Here is a 13,906-nt window from a genome sequence, read left to right on the forward strand (position 1 = left end):
TTATGATAAAAAAAGATTGTTTCTATATATCGAATTTTTTCCTGCAATTTGCTACTTCGATATATGGAGGTCCGATTGTAATTTTTTTTTGATTGATTTGACATGGAATGACCCAATAGCATAGTCACACAAGGTTACTGGCAAAGTTTTGGTAATTTATTTTATGTGTTTATTTATTTTTTTACTATTATTAGCATACTTGCCAACTTTCGAAGGAAAAAAAACAGGAGATTCCATTGGTGGTATAGAGCTGATTCAACAGCAACACATCTTCGCAACAAAATTATTAAATTATGCTTTTAAATAACATGAATACTAAATTTAAAGTGAAATGGGAATTTTTCGCAGATTTAAGCTAATTAGTAGCAACAAGAAAAGTATACAGCAAAGGAAAAAACCAAATAATAAGGAGTGAATTTGCTTAAAGTTTCGTACATTCCCCAGTCTCTACCAAAAAAGTAGCTACAAAAATTTAATTACAGAAATCTGAAAAAAAAAAAAAAAAAAAAAAAAATCCAATATATAATGAAAATAAAAAACAAAATGAGTAGGTACAGGATAGCATATGGTAAAACAACTTCAAACTTTCAAAATAATTGAAACGTTTTCAAGATGCAAAAGGATTGAAATCTGCTGCAATTTTGGCAATGCACGTGCTTTGTTACATGCAATGTGGAAAGCGTCCAAAAAATTAATTTTTACTAAATGAGTTATTACTTGGAAAAATTCTTATTTCCTGACATTGGTAGACTAGAAAAAGGCGCCATCTATTGAGAAAAAAGTAAACCTATTTGATGACTGACTGAAAAAAACTGCAAAAACAGGAGAAAATCGTAAAAAACAACAGGAAGTCAGGTGATGGAAGTATGTATTAGGATAATCCATCAGTCTCATTAGTGGGTAAAGGAAAAACACATGACAAAACATAACTAATGGCATTGAACAAAGGCAAACATTCATTTGAATGAAGGACAAGGAAGAGCTTTCTAAAATCCTCATATATATAACAGTGAATGGTCATCATCATCAACAATGAAACTGGCTCCACCACTTGATAATTTGATAATATTTTTGGTAATGTTTGACATGCAGGGAAATGCTTTATATTGACAAGACTGAACAGGATTCGGTATCTTAACTGTTTTACTGGTAAGACTCATTTTAGGAGAATGAAGAAACAAAAAAGTGGTCAACAACGAACGCTATCTAGTCAAGTTTAGGGCTAATCCACTGGAGTTAGCTTAATAGTTGAAATTTTAACCCTATCAAGCAGGTAATTGCTTCATTCAAATGTAGAGGCAATTTTCACCCGCCATAATTTGATAGGCGATTTTCTAGTAGGAGAAATAGAAGTTAAATCCACAAAACCAGCTTTTGATAAAATGAAATCATTTATGGTCTGCTGGTCCAAGACCAGTGGTGAAACAGCACCAATTGCATAATTTTATATTAATTTTTATTTACAATAATTTTGTTGAAAATTTAAGTAAAATTTTCTCTAGAATTTCAAATTAAAGCTACATAATGGCAATTTTGTAAAAAAAAAAGAAGTAAAATGGTTATAAATTTATGTAGAAATATATTTTAAGTTGAACTTCATTTTCTTGTTTCAAATGGACCAATCATTCTGTTTGTGGATCAATATATCTTCCTACTTACTTGTCTGCAGGACTGTTTTTTTTATAATGATTTTTAACGCCGAAAACACATATTTTAGACGTAAATTAAACCGCAATTTTTCTTTTCTTTCAATTTTCATTCTTTTCAATTCTTTTTTGAATTGTCAAACAAGTAAAAGCATTCTAAAAACACTTACCTTTTCTTTGAAAACAAGTTGACGGATCATATCTATTTTTATAGGTGGGGTAGTACATACCCAAGCCCGACAAGTTCCTGAAATTAAAATAATAAAAGTTTTAAAAGGGCATGAAATTGTGGTTAAAAAATACATATGCAACTTCAAAAGGCACATAACAATTCTGGAAACTTCCAAGAAAAATTTCAAGGTTTCTTTCAATGTTGTCAATTGTATAACATAAGCAAAAAAAAATTAATAATAATAATAAAAATAAGCAATAATGCGACATCCAAGAGTAAAAAACTGCATAAGATACTGCCTCTCACTACCAGACCCGGATAACGTTATAGACGAACAGGCAAACACTGCAATTGGAAATTTTCTAAAATTACAGTTTCAATATTTACTTTAAAAATTTTGTTATTTACTCAGTTTTCTTTCTATAACATCCTTTGATTTTATTTATTGTATGGCAATAAGTTTTGTTGCCCATGAATCTGACATCAATTATATTTTAGCAACCAAGTTGGTTTCATAGTGGTACTCCACTCACATATAATTTAGGATTTGCTCTTGGCAGTATAGAACTATAAAATCAGTGGTTTTTGAAAGAACTTTTAAATTAAAAAAACACACACACAAAAACATAATATTTTTAAAGTCCCAACAGCTCCTTCCACCCCTTTTCCATGATGTCAAATTTTCATTTGAATTGCCTGAAAATAAGTGCAATTAGATATCTTGGGCAAGTTTCAAATTTTCAATGTGCTAAGTGTGCTTGTAACGGCATTAAAAATCTGCTTAGAAATATGTGGAACTTTCCAATGTTCTTCCCATGTTGTCTAGTTGTCACTTACGAGTAGTTTAGTAAATTACAAGTGTAGACAATTTTCCTCCTACTTTCCCTATGTTTCCAATTACACCAAGTCAGAAGAACCATTCTATATGGCTTTTTAGCCTGCAACCTTGCTCTAATGCAATGAGTTCAAATGAAAAGAGAATAACGGACACTAAGTTCCCATTTCAGTTGTAATAGTATATGCAACAGTGGTTCTTAACCGTAAGCCCATCACCCCCTCCCCCAACCCCCCCGATGCGGACTGATCCCTTCTTTCTTCTTTGAAGAGGGGGGGGGGGGAGAACATAAGTTGGTACTAGGCCAAACTTTACTTTGAATTAAAATTTATATAAAAAAGCAATTTTATTCAAAACATCCTTTAAACTGTTTAAAAATGAATAAATAAAGAAAGGTATTTTTCTTTTCATTTCCAAAACTAACCGGTAGGTACTTGAAGCAAAATACTTAACTAAGGTCATTTACATACTTTTCGAAAACAGATTTTTTTTCTGAGCAAAAATGGAATCTGGGGGAATTAAAAGCACTGACAATTAAAATGTTGAAAAATGAAAACTCTTAAACTTGTAGATGAATGATGAAATAATTTCTTAAAGTTCAGGTGCGGTGTGAAGTGTTAAGGTCCTGAACTTTAATTTCTTCCTTTTTAAACTTGTGATTTGTTGTCTGAACTTATAACAATCAGCTTCGTATAGGCTTCAATTTAGATATTACCTGGCCTTTCATTATTATTATTTTTTCTTTTTAACAAGCATAGTTCTTTAAATGCAAATCTTTTTATTTTTAAATAAAAAACTAGTTTTCGGACACATAATAGCAGGTGCGAAGAATGTTGCTTCACAATGACATTCTCTCTTCAAAAAGGTTAAATTTATGGCAGATAATGGATTTGTTAGAAGTTATTAAGAAACTTAAAAATACAAGGGCTACCAGAAAGTAAGGAATGTTTTGGAATTTAAGAAAAACTAATCACAATAATTAAATATACATCTGAAAGAGTGACTAAAATTCTCTTTTTTACATAGTCACCATACAAATTAAAGCACTTATTATAGCAGTGAACAAACTTTGAAATTTTTTTCTCATTAAAGTTCCGCTGCTGGTGATCTCAGCTTTCCATAACACTAACTCTTACACCAAGGATCAGATTTTTTTTTTTGGCAATCTGCAATGTAAATTTTTAAAAAAGCCAAAAATAATGTGCAAGATGAATTGATTTTAGATTAATCTTAAAATCTAAATCAGCACCGAGAAATGCTTATACTACCTGTGGATTTTGTCCCAGAAAATACGTAAAATCTTCCCTAGCTGATATGCAAAATATTCTTTCTTTAAAAATTTTTAGGTTCATTTTTTTTTTCATGCCCTAACTAAGAAATAATCCTCAGACTTTCTCAAGAATCTGCAAACTATACCGTAGTGTCATGCTGTTTCTATTATTGGGCTCTTACATGAGGAAGTTTTTTCGCAATAGTTATTGGCAATTTTCATTTTAAATTTTTTAAATGAACATTTAAAAAAAAAAAAAATACTATTAAATGTTCATTAATTTCTTTTAATTAATATTTACATTTATGCAATACCAATACTGCAGTTATTAAAAACTGATTAGATTACACCCCTTTCGCTTTTGTATACTTTAGGACAGTTTAAGACTAAAACAATTTTAAACCTGTCAAGTTCATCTAATAAGAAAATAATATGTATTATACTGTCAGGATAAGCATGTTTTATAAATAATCAGTTAGCATCTTACCCTCAATGATCAAGGACTGTTGAGCTTCATTCAACTGATCCTGTTTTTTAATTGAAGAAACATCTGCTTGTGAAAAATCAGCTTTTATATCATCCTCAGCTTCAAATTCAGCAAATGCTTCAAAATCAATAGAACGCAGTATGGTGTCTTGACTTAACTCATTATTTTCAGAATCTGGTAATTGACACATGCCATTGTCTCCGTGTGCTTGTGGAACATCACTGCAAAACGGTTCATTTGCACAATATCTTTCAAACAATTCCCCCATCAAGGAATTCCAATCTGTGTCATCATGTAAGACACTATTTGTATCTTGAGGTACTTCAGCTTTCAGAGAAGAAGAAGTTACAAGTGACTCTGGTACATTTAATGTCTTTGGAAACATCCCTGGATTTTCATAAAAAGAAACATTAGCATTCTCCTCAGATAAAATATTTACATTTTCAATCATTAAGTTTCCATTTTCAATTAAAGGACCATCCTCCTTATCTTCAGAAGGTTTACAAGTTGCTTCCACCTTTACTTCAGCAGGAAATCTGCACCACATAACATTACCAAAATCGTGATCGTGGTAAATCGATTGCAGAGCAAATGGCATTTCGCAACCTTGCTGACATTCCATGTCAAGCTCCATATCTTCGCTGCCACTGAAATAACCAGAAGAACAGCTTCCAGCGGGTGAAGGAACGTCTTCTGAAAAGCTATCATTTCTTTTCCCTCCAGTCCTTGCTTGTATTTTTTTCTGCCTTATTTCTGTTTTAAAGAAATGAAGAATAAATTAAATATAATAAGGTGTGGATAAATTTTAACATTGAGATTAATTAAGAAGTAGAAACTAGAGGTTTGACCCACCCTACAATTTTTATCTTTAAACATTTATTTAACCATAGCCTCCTCAACTAGGTGTCTGGTGATTTGTGGAGAGAACTGGTACAGTGAAACTTGTGTATAGCAATACTGGCTATAACAATCAACCTGTCTATAAAGATACAGTGAAACCCGTGTATAATGATATTGTCTATAACAATAAACCTGTCTGTAACGATATTTGTTTTAGTCCTAGAAAAATGTCAGCATGAATAATCCAACTGTCTATAACGATAACCTTTCCACAACATTATTTTTTTAGGTCCCAACAATATCGTTGTAGCCAGGTTTTACTGTATTCTCTTTGGTTCAAACAAAATTCTCATTTACCTTATGTATTTTCAACCTGTCTACAGCGATTTCAGGTGCACCTGTGTATAATGATAATGTATGCCTTTTTTCTTTGAAATCATAAGAACTAATTTCATTATCACCGCTCTTTATCTATTAAAAACTATGTCAGGAATATAAGATAAGAAATGATGAACAGGGTTCATACTCTACTTGGATAAAAAAATTCCATGACTTTTCCAAGACTTTTTCATGACTTCAATGAAAATTTCTATGACCTGGTTACACGAAGAGAATAGCAGTTTTTAATCTCAAACTTGGTAATATTTGGAAATGAGCATTAGCGAAATGTCTATATGAATGCCACAGCCTCATTGAAGCACTTACTCGTAATGGAAAAAATATAAGTGCACACTTAAAAAGTTATTCTTATTTGTCTTCAACATATAAATTTTCGTAAAGTAAAAATGCAGTGAAACAAATACGATGATGCTTAAATGTTTTTTTTTTAAAAAACAGGCAGAATGATATTGAATGGGACAAAGGTTGAATGAGTCAATCACTAGGTTTCAATAAATTTGCTTCAAAAGTTTCCTTTTAGTGTCAACAGTGCCTTTAATCATCCACGTAACTTGACAGTATTTTGGTTCTTTAAAGTAAAGCCACATAGTTTAGTTCTTTATGTTTCTAAACCAGATCTTTTTTGAAAAAAACATTCAGTAATGAATCAATCTTCTGCTTCAAAAGTATATTTGTTTTGTTTACAAATTTGCATATTTTCAAATGCTTATAAATTAATAGGTTCAGGAATTCCAGAACACTTGTAATTCCCACATTGAACGTAGTAGTGGGTCGCATGGATTAGTTTTGCGTGCCGTATGTTGGGCACTACTGTTTTAGAGCATTAGAATTCCTCTTTATCTGTATTCTATCGCCTGACTTATAGATCTTTATTTTCTAAAACATTCAACAAATTAAGATAAATTCTGATAAATTTAATAATAAAGTCCTTATGAGTGATGGAATCGAACTTGCATGCAATTGAATTGCTTTTCTTTGAATGGGCGTGGCGAAACTAAGAACGTGAAATTTTGCTACTACAGAATATGAAACATAAGAAGTGTTGAAAATAACAAAAAATTCAAAATAAGTGATGTCCAGGCAGTAAAATCATATCGCAAAAAATAGCAAGCGGCTGGGACAGAAGTGGATGCAATGAGATTTAAAAATTCAGATTTGATTTTTGAAACGTTCACTTTTCCGCTTTTAATATCTTTTATGTGCTATACTGTTAAATCACTCAAGATTTTTAATGCTCCTTTAGCTACTGTTCCTTTCTCTTTGTCCAGGACATTTTTCCATGACTTGAAAAAAAAATCCCATGACTTTCAATGAAAATTTCAATTTTCCATGACTTTTCCAGGTCTGAAATTCTGTTAATTTTTTTCCATGATTTTCCAGGATTTCCATGACCCGTACGAACCCTGGATGAAAGCACACTGATTAGAAATGACTTCAGGGCAGTTGGGAGCAAAGTTGAACTGTACAGGCATCTAGTTGATAAAGGATCGAACAAGTAAATACAGATGCAAAATACGGAATTTCTTTGTTTTTTTGAAAAAGGAAAAATAGTAGTAAGAGAAAGTGGACACCAAACAAAAGGGACTGAAAGTTGTAATAAGCGACAATGTAGAATTAATTTTCATTGCATAAAGATGTTCCTAAAACTTATATTAACAAAAATATCTTTGTGTAGACAAATACATTTTCAAATTTTATTTATATTAATTAGAAAAGCTAAAATTACCAAAAGATTAAATTACCTGAAATTAAAACTGTTAAACTTAATTTTTTTTAAAGTAAAACTCGATAAATACGGCTTGTGGAGTAAAAATATCCAAACTGTCCATAACAATATTTTTTAGGTCTCTTAGTAGTGTTGTAGACAGGTTTTACTACACTTTTCCCCCACCAGGAATGCTATGTATAAATTAAAGACTTTTTCTTTTTCATTCCTGTAAAAAATACAAACCTTCTTTTAGAATTATTTACCTGTTTCAACCAGAAAAGTAATGTTTTGGAGTGCAAAAACCATTTCTTTAACAAAACGATTAAAAAAATCAAGTTAATATTTAAAAAATTGCATGAATTCAAGATTAATTAGAAGAAACAAGTTTTTACAGCTCAACATGCATAGGCAGCTGGTGCACCAAAAAAAGGGGGGGGGGGGGTCAAAAGGAGTATGCAAGGTTAGGGGGTTTGGCCGCTGAAACTGTTTTTTTTTTTTTTGGTAAAATTGGACTCTATTAAAGGTTTTTCACATTACTGATTCTAATGACCTCCAAAAACTGGAATATGCCCTCAGAAAGAGGGACGGATGGCCACCGTAGACTTCCCCTTCCAATTCAAAGTTCTATTTTATGAATTAAGGTAAGAAAAATCCATTTGGAACTTTTAGTTTTTACTTTCATGAAATAAATCAATCTACCCTATAAACAATAATTTTTCAATCGATCATTAATTTTTAAATCTAAAAAGCAAGGGGAAGGCCCTTCTACTTTTGAAAGTGAGGGGCAGTTGTTCCCCTTGATCCCTCCATATAGGCCACCTATGTCAAATGTCATGAATATAGTTTTGAAATCATTACATAGATAAGTTATTCACAAATACACATCTGAACTTATAGATCTTGTTTAAATTTTCTCATCCTTGCATTAATATCTGAAATTTTACATTTAATACTTGAATTCACTTACAAATAAAGTCTTGAGAAAATAAACATATAAATAAAAAATTCTTGAAATTTTAAAACCTTTTTCAGTAGGTTCTTAACCCTTTGAAGATTTTAAAAACCCTTAAAAAAGAGGCTTAAAGTGTTTCAAAATTTCAGTTAACAAATAACTGAAGAAATTATTCATCAACATTTGTATAGAAAGAGAGCACACTAAGTCCTTTCAGACAATAGATTAACATTACTTTTAACTTCATTAATCAGCTCATTTTCAAGAGCATCATTTCATTGGCTTAAAGAATGGATGTGGATCCCATATTGCTATTTTGCATGCCTCTTTACACATTACCTGACGTCTCAACAAAGTTTCGTTTTATTTAATTTCACAAGGTGCCAGAGGAAATTTTAACAAACATCAATAATAACTGGTTGATTATGAGTCAATAATCTAGATTTTTTAATAATTTGAAACTAAATAAGTGCGTTGCATTATCGCATGGCAGCCAGTAGATAATGTGTTAAATAAACCACTTTTTTTATATTTTGACAGAAATGGTTACATGTATGCATGGCAGGGATTACTTCTTAAATGCAATTCAAGAAAAAAATAGATTTTCATAATTTTATGAACTCTTAAGACACTTTTTCTGCACCTGTATCTTTAAATTATAAGTACATCTTAATTTTACTCAAAAAATAAAATAATTATCAAAATAAGGAATAAAGTAGCGTAAGTTAAAATAACTTTCATTTTTCAAAATAATTGATGCAAAAGGATTGAAACTTTAAGCATAGCACATAATTTTCGGTAAATAGGAGAAATATTAAGAATTAATTTCCCCCTCTTTTACTTATTTGCTCCTTTTTAGCTCGTAATGACAAAAAAAAAAAAAAAAAAAGCAACAGCTTTTTTTTTCTTGTAGTGAATGTTTTTGGGTAACAAATCATATTTTTGGCACTAAAATCATGAGCTTCTGCTTTGTATCAGGTTGTATCAAAAATAGAAAATTGATGCAATTTGGCAGATTTTCCACCCTTGAATTAAACAAACTACCTCAACTGTGATTTTCTTGGTATAAAGTCTGAATAATCTTTATCAAGCCAACCTTCGCTTCAACAGTTAATTTCTGCCAAAAAGCCACGTTTCACTAACACACGAAATTCTTTTTTATTCATTTTTTGCGCGATATTAAAAGTTGTTTCACTCACAATGCTATTTCTTACGAACAGTTCAACACCTGTGAAAATATACACTTATCTTTTGAAATCTGGTACAGATGCATTTCTTAAAAGGCAAAGTAAATTTGTCAAGTCAATTTTAAGATAACAATACCTTTTTTTAAAAAAAAAAAATGAGCTGATGTGTGCATCACGACTTCCTTTTACACCAACTTAATGTTATTTCCCCCAATATTGGCAATTTTAATGTGATACAAAAGTTAACTCTCTAAATATCATCAATATTCCAAATTAAAACCAGATTAAAAAAAAAAAAATCCAACTTTGTCGCCAAGCGACAAAACTTGGGGACCAAGACTGGCGATATATAGCCAAGTTATAAGTTATATGTCGCCAAATTATAACATCTTGAGTTTGCATCGAAATTAACAATGATTTCCCCCCAAAAAGGTGTAAAAGACCACTTTTGAAACATCCAAATGCAATCAAAAGGGGAGGTGCACAACTAGATCCCACTAGGAGTCTACGTACCAAATTTAACCTTTCTAGGACATACTGTTCTTGAGTTATGCGACATACATACGCACATGCACACCTACATACGTACAGATGTCACGAGAAAACTCGTTGTAATTAACTCTGGAATCGTCAAAATGGATATTTCGGGCGTCAACACATTCTTAGGTACATATGAACGTGTGGTCAGGTCGAAAAAAAAACCTCAACATTCATTCGGGGGTGAGCAAAATGGAAATTAAGGTTGATTTTTGAGTGAAAAATTTTTCATGCACACAATACTTCCTTTTTTGTAAAAGGAAATAAAAAGGGTGCCTTGACAGATAGTATTTTGTTATTCATCAAAAATTAAGATTTCAATACATGCTTATTTGGCAAAAAGGACACACAAATGAATTTGGAAGTTTTTTTAGAAGTATACCTAAAACTTCAGCCTCTGTTCGAAACCGGAAGTCAATCTCTTTGTTGTTGACACTCAATTTCTCTATAAATATAGATTTCTTCATAGCTTGCCGGAATCTCTGTCTGGCTTTTGAATAGTTAGAAATACCACAATACGTGCGACCTTTTAAGGTATCCCACGCCTGAAAGAAATTAAGTATCAATTAAAAGTGTTTTATAATACTCAAGCAACTGAAAAATTAATCTGAATGAAGGCTCAATTGGGATTTCGGAAATGGATTAGGGTAGACAAACAACACAGGCTAAATGTAGAATCTAAAAAGCAAAATTTCTGGACTTTTTAAACCTTAAAAACAAATATGAAAAAAAAAAACCCTCAAATAATTTCCCACAATTTAAAAATAAAAATCTTCAAAACAAAATGACAGAAGAAAAATATCGTAGTTCCAAAGTTGATAACACCATGGGCTTACACCGGTTTGTTAGATAATAGAATCAAATTACTTAAGTCAAAGGCAAAGGACTCTTCATAAAAATCAAAAACTCTTTATATTGAATTCTTATTGCAACAGCAGCCTAGTCAAAAAATTGGGATTGTTGGATACACAATTGTAACAATCTAATTTTCTGAAATTGAAAGCTGCACAGAAACGAAAGCTATGGCAGCAAAATATGACTGATGACGACTGCTAATTTTGAACACTAGTTATGTAACTACAGAAAATGGGAAGTTCCAGTAAGTGCGGAGACAAAAGGAAAGGGTACCTGAAAATAGGACATATGGTCACTTAGTTTGAAGCAGGGTTCGAAAATATCAAAAATATCCGATATGTTGATATATATCGGATATTTTGATATATATCTGATATTTTCAATCAGCACGAACTTAAGTCTTATCACTCTATTACAATGTGTAGACTTAAAATTAAGGTTTCTTTCATTATTTATATCTAATATTTCATTTTACATTTTTATCAATTTGAATGGCGTTAATTTAGCATTAGCTGTTTTACTCATTTTTCTTCTGTTAGCTAGTTTTACACAGTTATATGAGTCAGAAATAAAAAAATATGCATTGGTCAGTACACAGTCACAAGACATTTTCTCTTTTTCTGACCAAGATTTAGTATTTAATTAGGCACTTTTAATATGAATAAAAATTGTTACATTACTTTTTTTAATGAATATAATATAAAAAAAGAATATTATATTAATGATGTTTCAATACATCATAAAAATATAGTACATAACTCTTTGGTTATTTTTAATAATAAATGAACAATATCACTATGATTAATACAACTTTTAAAAATACCATGGTTGAAAGAATATAAAAAATATCAAAATATGATATTTTAAAAATATATATTGGACATATATCGGCGAACCTTGATTAGGAGATAATTTGACACAACTATTATTCACTTTCAGCAAAGGTACTGGTTCCGTCTAAATTAGTGATGTGGATCACTAATTTAGACGGAAGGTAGGTAAATATTTTTTGGGTATTTACCCAAGGCCTGGGTAAATACCCAAAAACTGGGTATTTTACAAAAAAATGCAAAAAGTGAAAGGGATTTTTTTTTTAAAATCTAAATATAAAATAATTGGTAAAACTGACATACATATGTATTACAGTTTATAATATTTTTTATTTAAAGACTTGATGAAATTATGAAAGAAACATGTTGTGAAACAAAGAATCTTTCTTTTCAATGTCATAATTAGAGAAGTATTTAAGCAATTTTATGATGAACTTCAGAATTTCAAAATCAATCTAGGTTAGTCATATCCAAAAAAAAAAAAAAAAGCATAAGGGATGTTTGGAAGAATAAACTAAGAAATTATTAAGACTGTGATGTTATTTATTAATTTTATTGCTGTTTATGTGATAACGTGGCAAATATAGAAAGTTTTCGCATTAGTAAGCAAAAAAAAAAAAAAAAATCAAGATATTGTTTTCTGTTGCCTTGCTCATTTGCATTTTGCTCCCGGGTACTTTATGATGAAGATTTATTAAAACTATTTTTAATACACACAATTAGTGATGTAGGGTGGGAAGGTAAATATTCTTTTGGGTATTCATCCGAAGGCAGGGTAAACCCCTAGTAATTGCGCAGTTTGCAGAAAATTTTTGGGTGGTATCAAAAGGTGAGGATTTTCTTTTTAAAACATAAATCGTAAAATGAGAGATTAAAATATAAAAATTTATGCATTATAATTTTTTTAATCAAAGGCTTGATGAATCTTATCACTAAAAAAAAAAAAACTGTCAGAATTTAGAATGAACTATTCTAAAACTTAAATGGGATGTTTGCTTTTTTTTGTAACAAGTTAAACTTTTTACTTTTTGTAGAATGACTTTTTATATCTGAAATTTGACTGTCAACATTGAGTAGGCATATCCAACACATTTAATGTTAAATATCATATTAGATTGCTAAGTTTTTTTCACACAATAATACTTTAAATACGTGATCAAAATACATTTTTTTGGCAAAAATTTATTGTTTTGTATATGGTTGGTTATATATACATAGTGGAATACATACAGAAAAGTATTTTAGTTGAATATAAATTTTTGAAATAAATACCCGGGTAAATACCCATTTTGGGTATTTACCCAGGTATATACCCTGGGTATTTACCCCTAAAAATAAATATCCGGGTGTTTTACATCACTAGTCTAAATGGAAGTTATTTTGGGACACATTAAATATTTCAATGTTCATTGCAGTAGGGTCTTGGAAAAGTTAGAAGTGCCACTTAATCTGAGACTCTTTATTCATATTTTAAATTATGTTATTCTAATAGTTAAAAATTTCATTTACATTAAAATCTGAAAATAGAAATCTTTTGCTACTGTAAAACTTTTTAACTATAAACAGTAAATATGGAAAATACATTGAAAGGTTGGTTTCAACAACACAACACTCCCTAAGTTGTATGAAATACTCATCGACTACAAGATATAGATTAAGATATGCTTGGAGGAAAAACTTGATGTGTAAAATTGACAATAACTATAAGAGATGTAATCAATGTTATTGGTAAAAATATATAGAAACAAGCTAAGTGAACAACAAAATATAGTAATTCTGCATATATTATAAGAGCAAAAGGAAAATTATAAAAATGTAACTTCCAACCTCATGCGTTGTGTGCGGAAAAATATAATTTAATATTCTTACATTAATAATTGTTCATACTTTTTTACGCGGATGCGGCAATGCAAACAAATAACTTTTCCTTCACTTTCAAAATCTTAACTCCTAAAGATTGCAGATCACACGTAATTAACTGCATTTTGGCGTGCTAATAACCGAACTTGAGCCCCTGGAGACATTTTATACGATTGGTTCCAGAGCTCTTTCCAGAAGTAAAGTTATTAAACTAACACAGTTCAGAACTTACTGGAAGAAGAGTTTCTAGGAGTGACAAAGGAGACCAAAACCAATGAGGATACCAACTTTGGTGACACACAACTAAAAACATTCACATTGAAAATTT

The 13,906-nt window shown here is 30.5% G+C and overlaps 1 protein-coding gene across 1 annotated transcript in view; it reads right to left on the reverse strand.

The window, feature by feature from the left end:
* Positions 1-1,443: 1,443 nt before the first annotated feature.
* The window catches only part of LOC129223813 (uncharacterized), a 36,701-nt gene continuing 24,238 nt past the window's right edge, over positions 1,444-13,906 (reverse strand). The window contains exons 3-5 of the mRNA XM_054858171.1: positions 10,416-10,578; positions 4,411-5,163; positions 1,444-1,893 (exon numbers count right to left, since the gene is read on the reverse strand). Coding sequence (XP_054714146.1) covers positions 1,784-1,893; positions 4,411-5,163; positions 10,416-10,578 — 1,026 coding nt within the window. The 3' untranslated portion in view covers positions 1,444-1,783. The remainder of the gene's footprint in view (positions 1,894-4,410; positions 5,164-10,415; positions 10,579-13,906) is intronic.

The sequence above is a fragment of the Uloborus diversus genome, chromosome 6 (assembly GCF_026930045.1).
Source record: "Uloborus diversus isolate 005 chromosome 6, Udiv.v.3.1, whole genome shotgun sequence".
NCBI lineage: Eukaryota > Metazoa > Arthropoda > Arachnida > Araneae > Uloboridae > Uloborus > Uloborus diversus.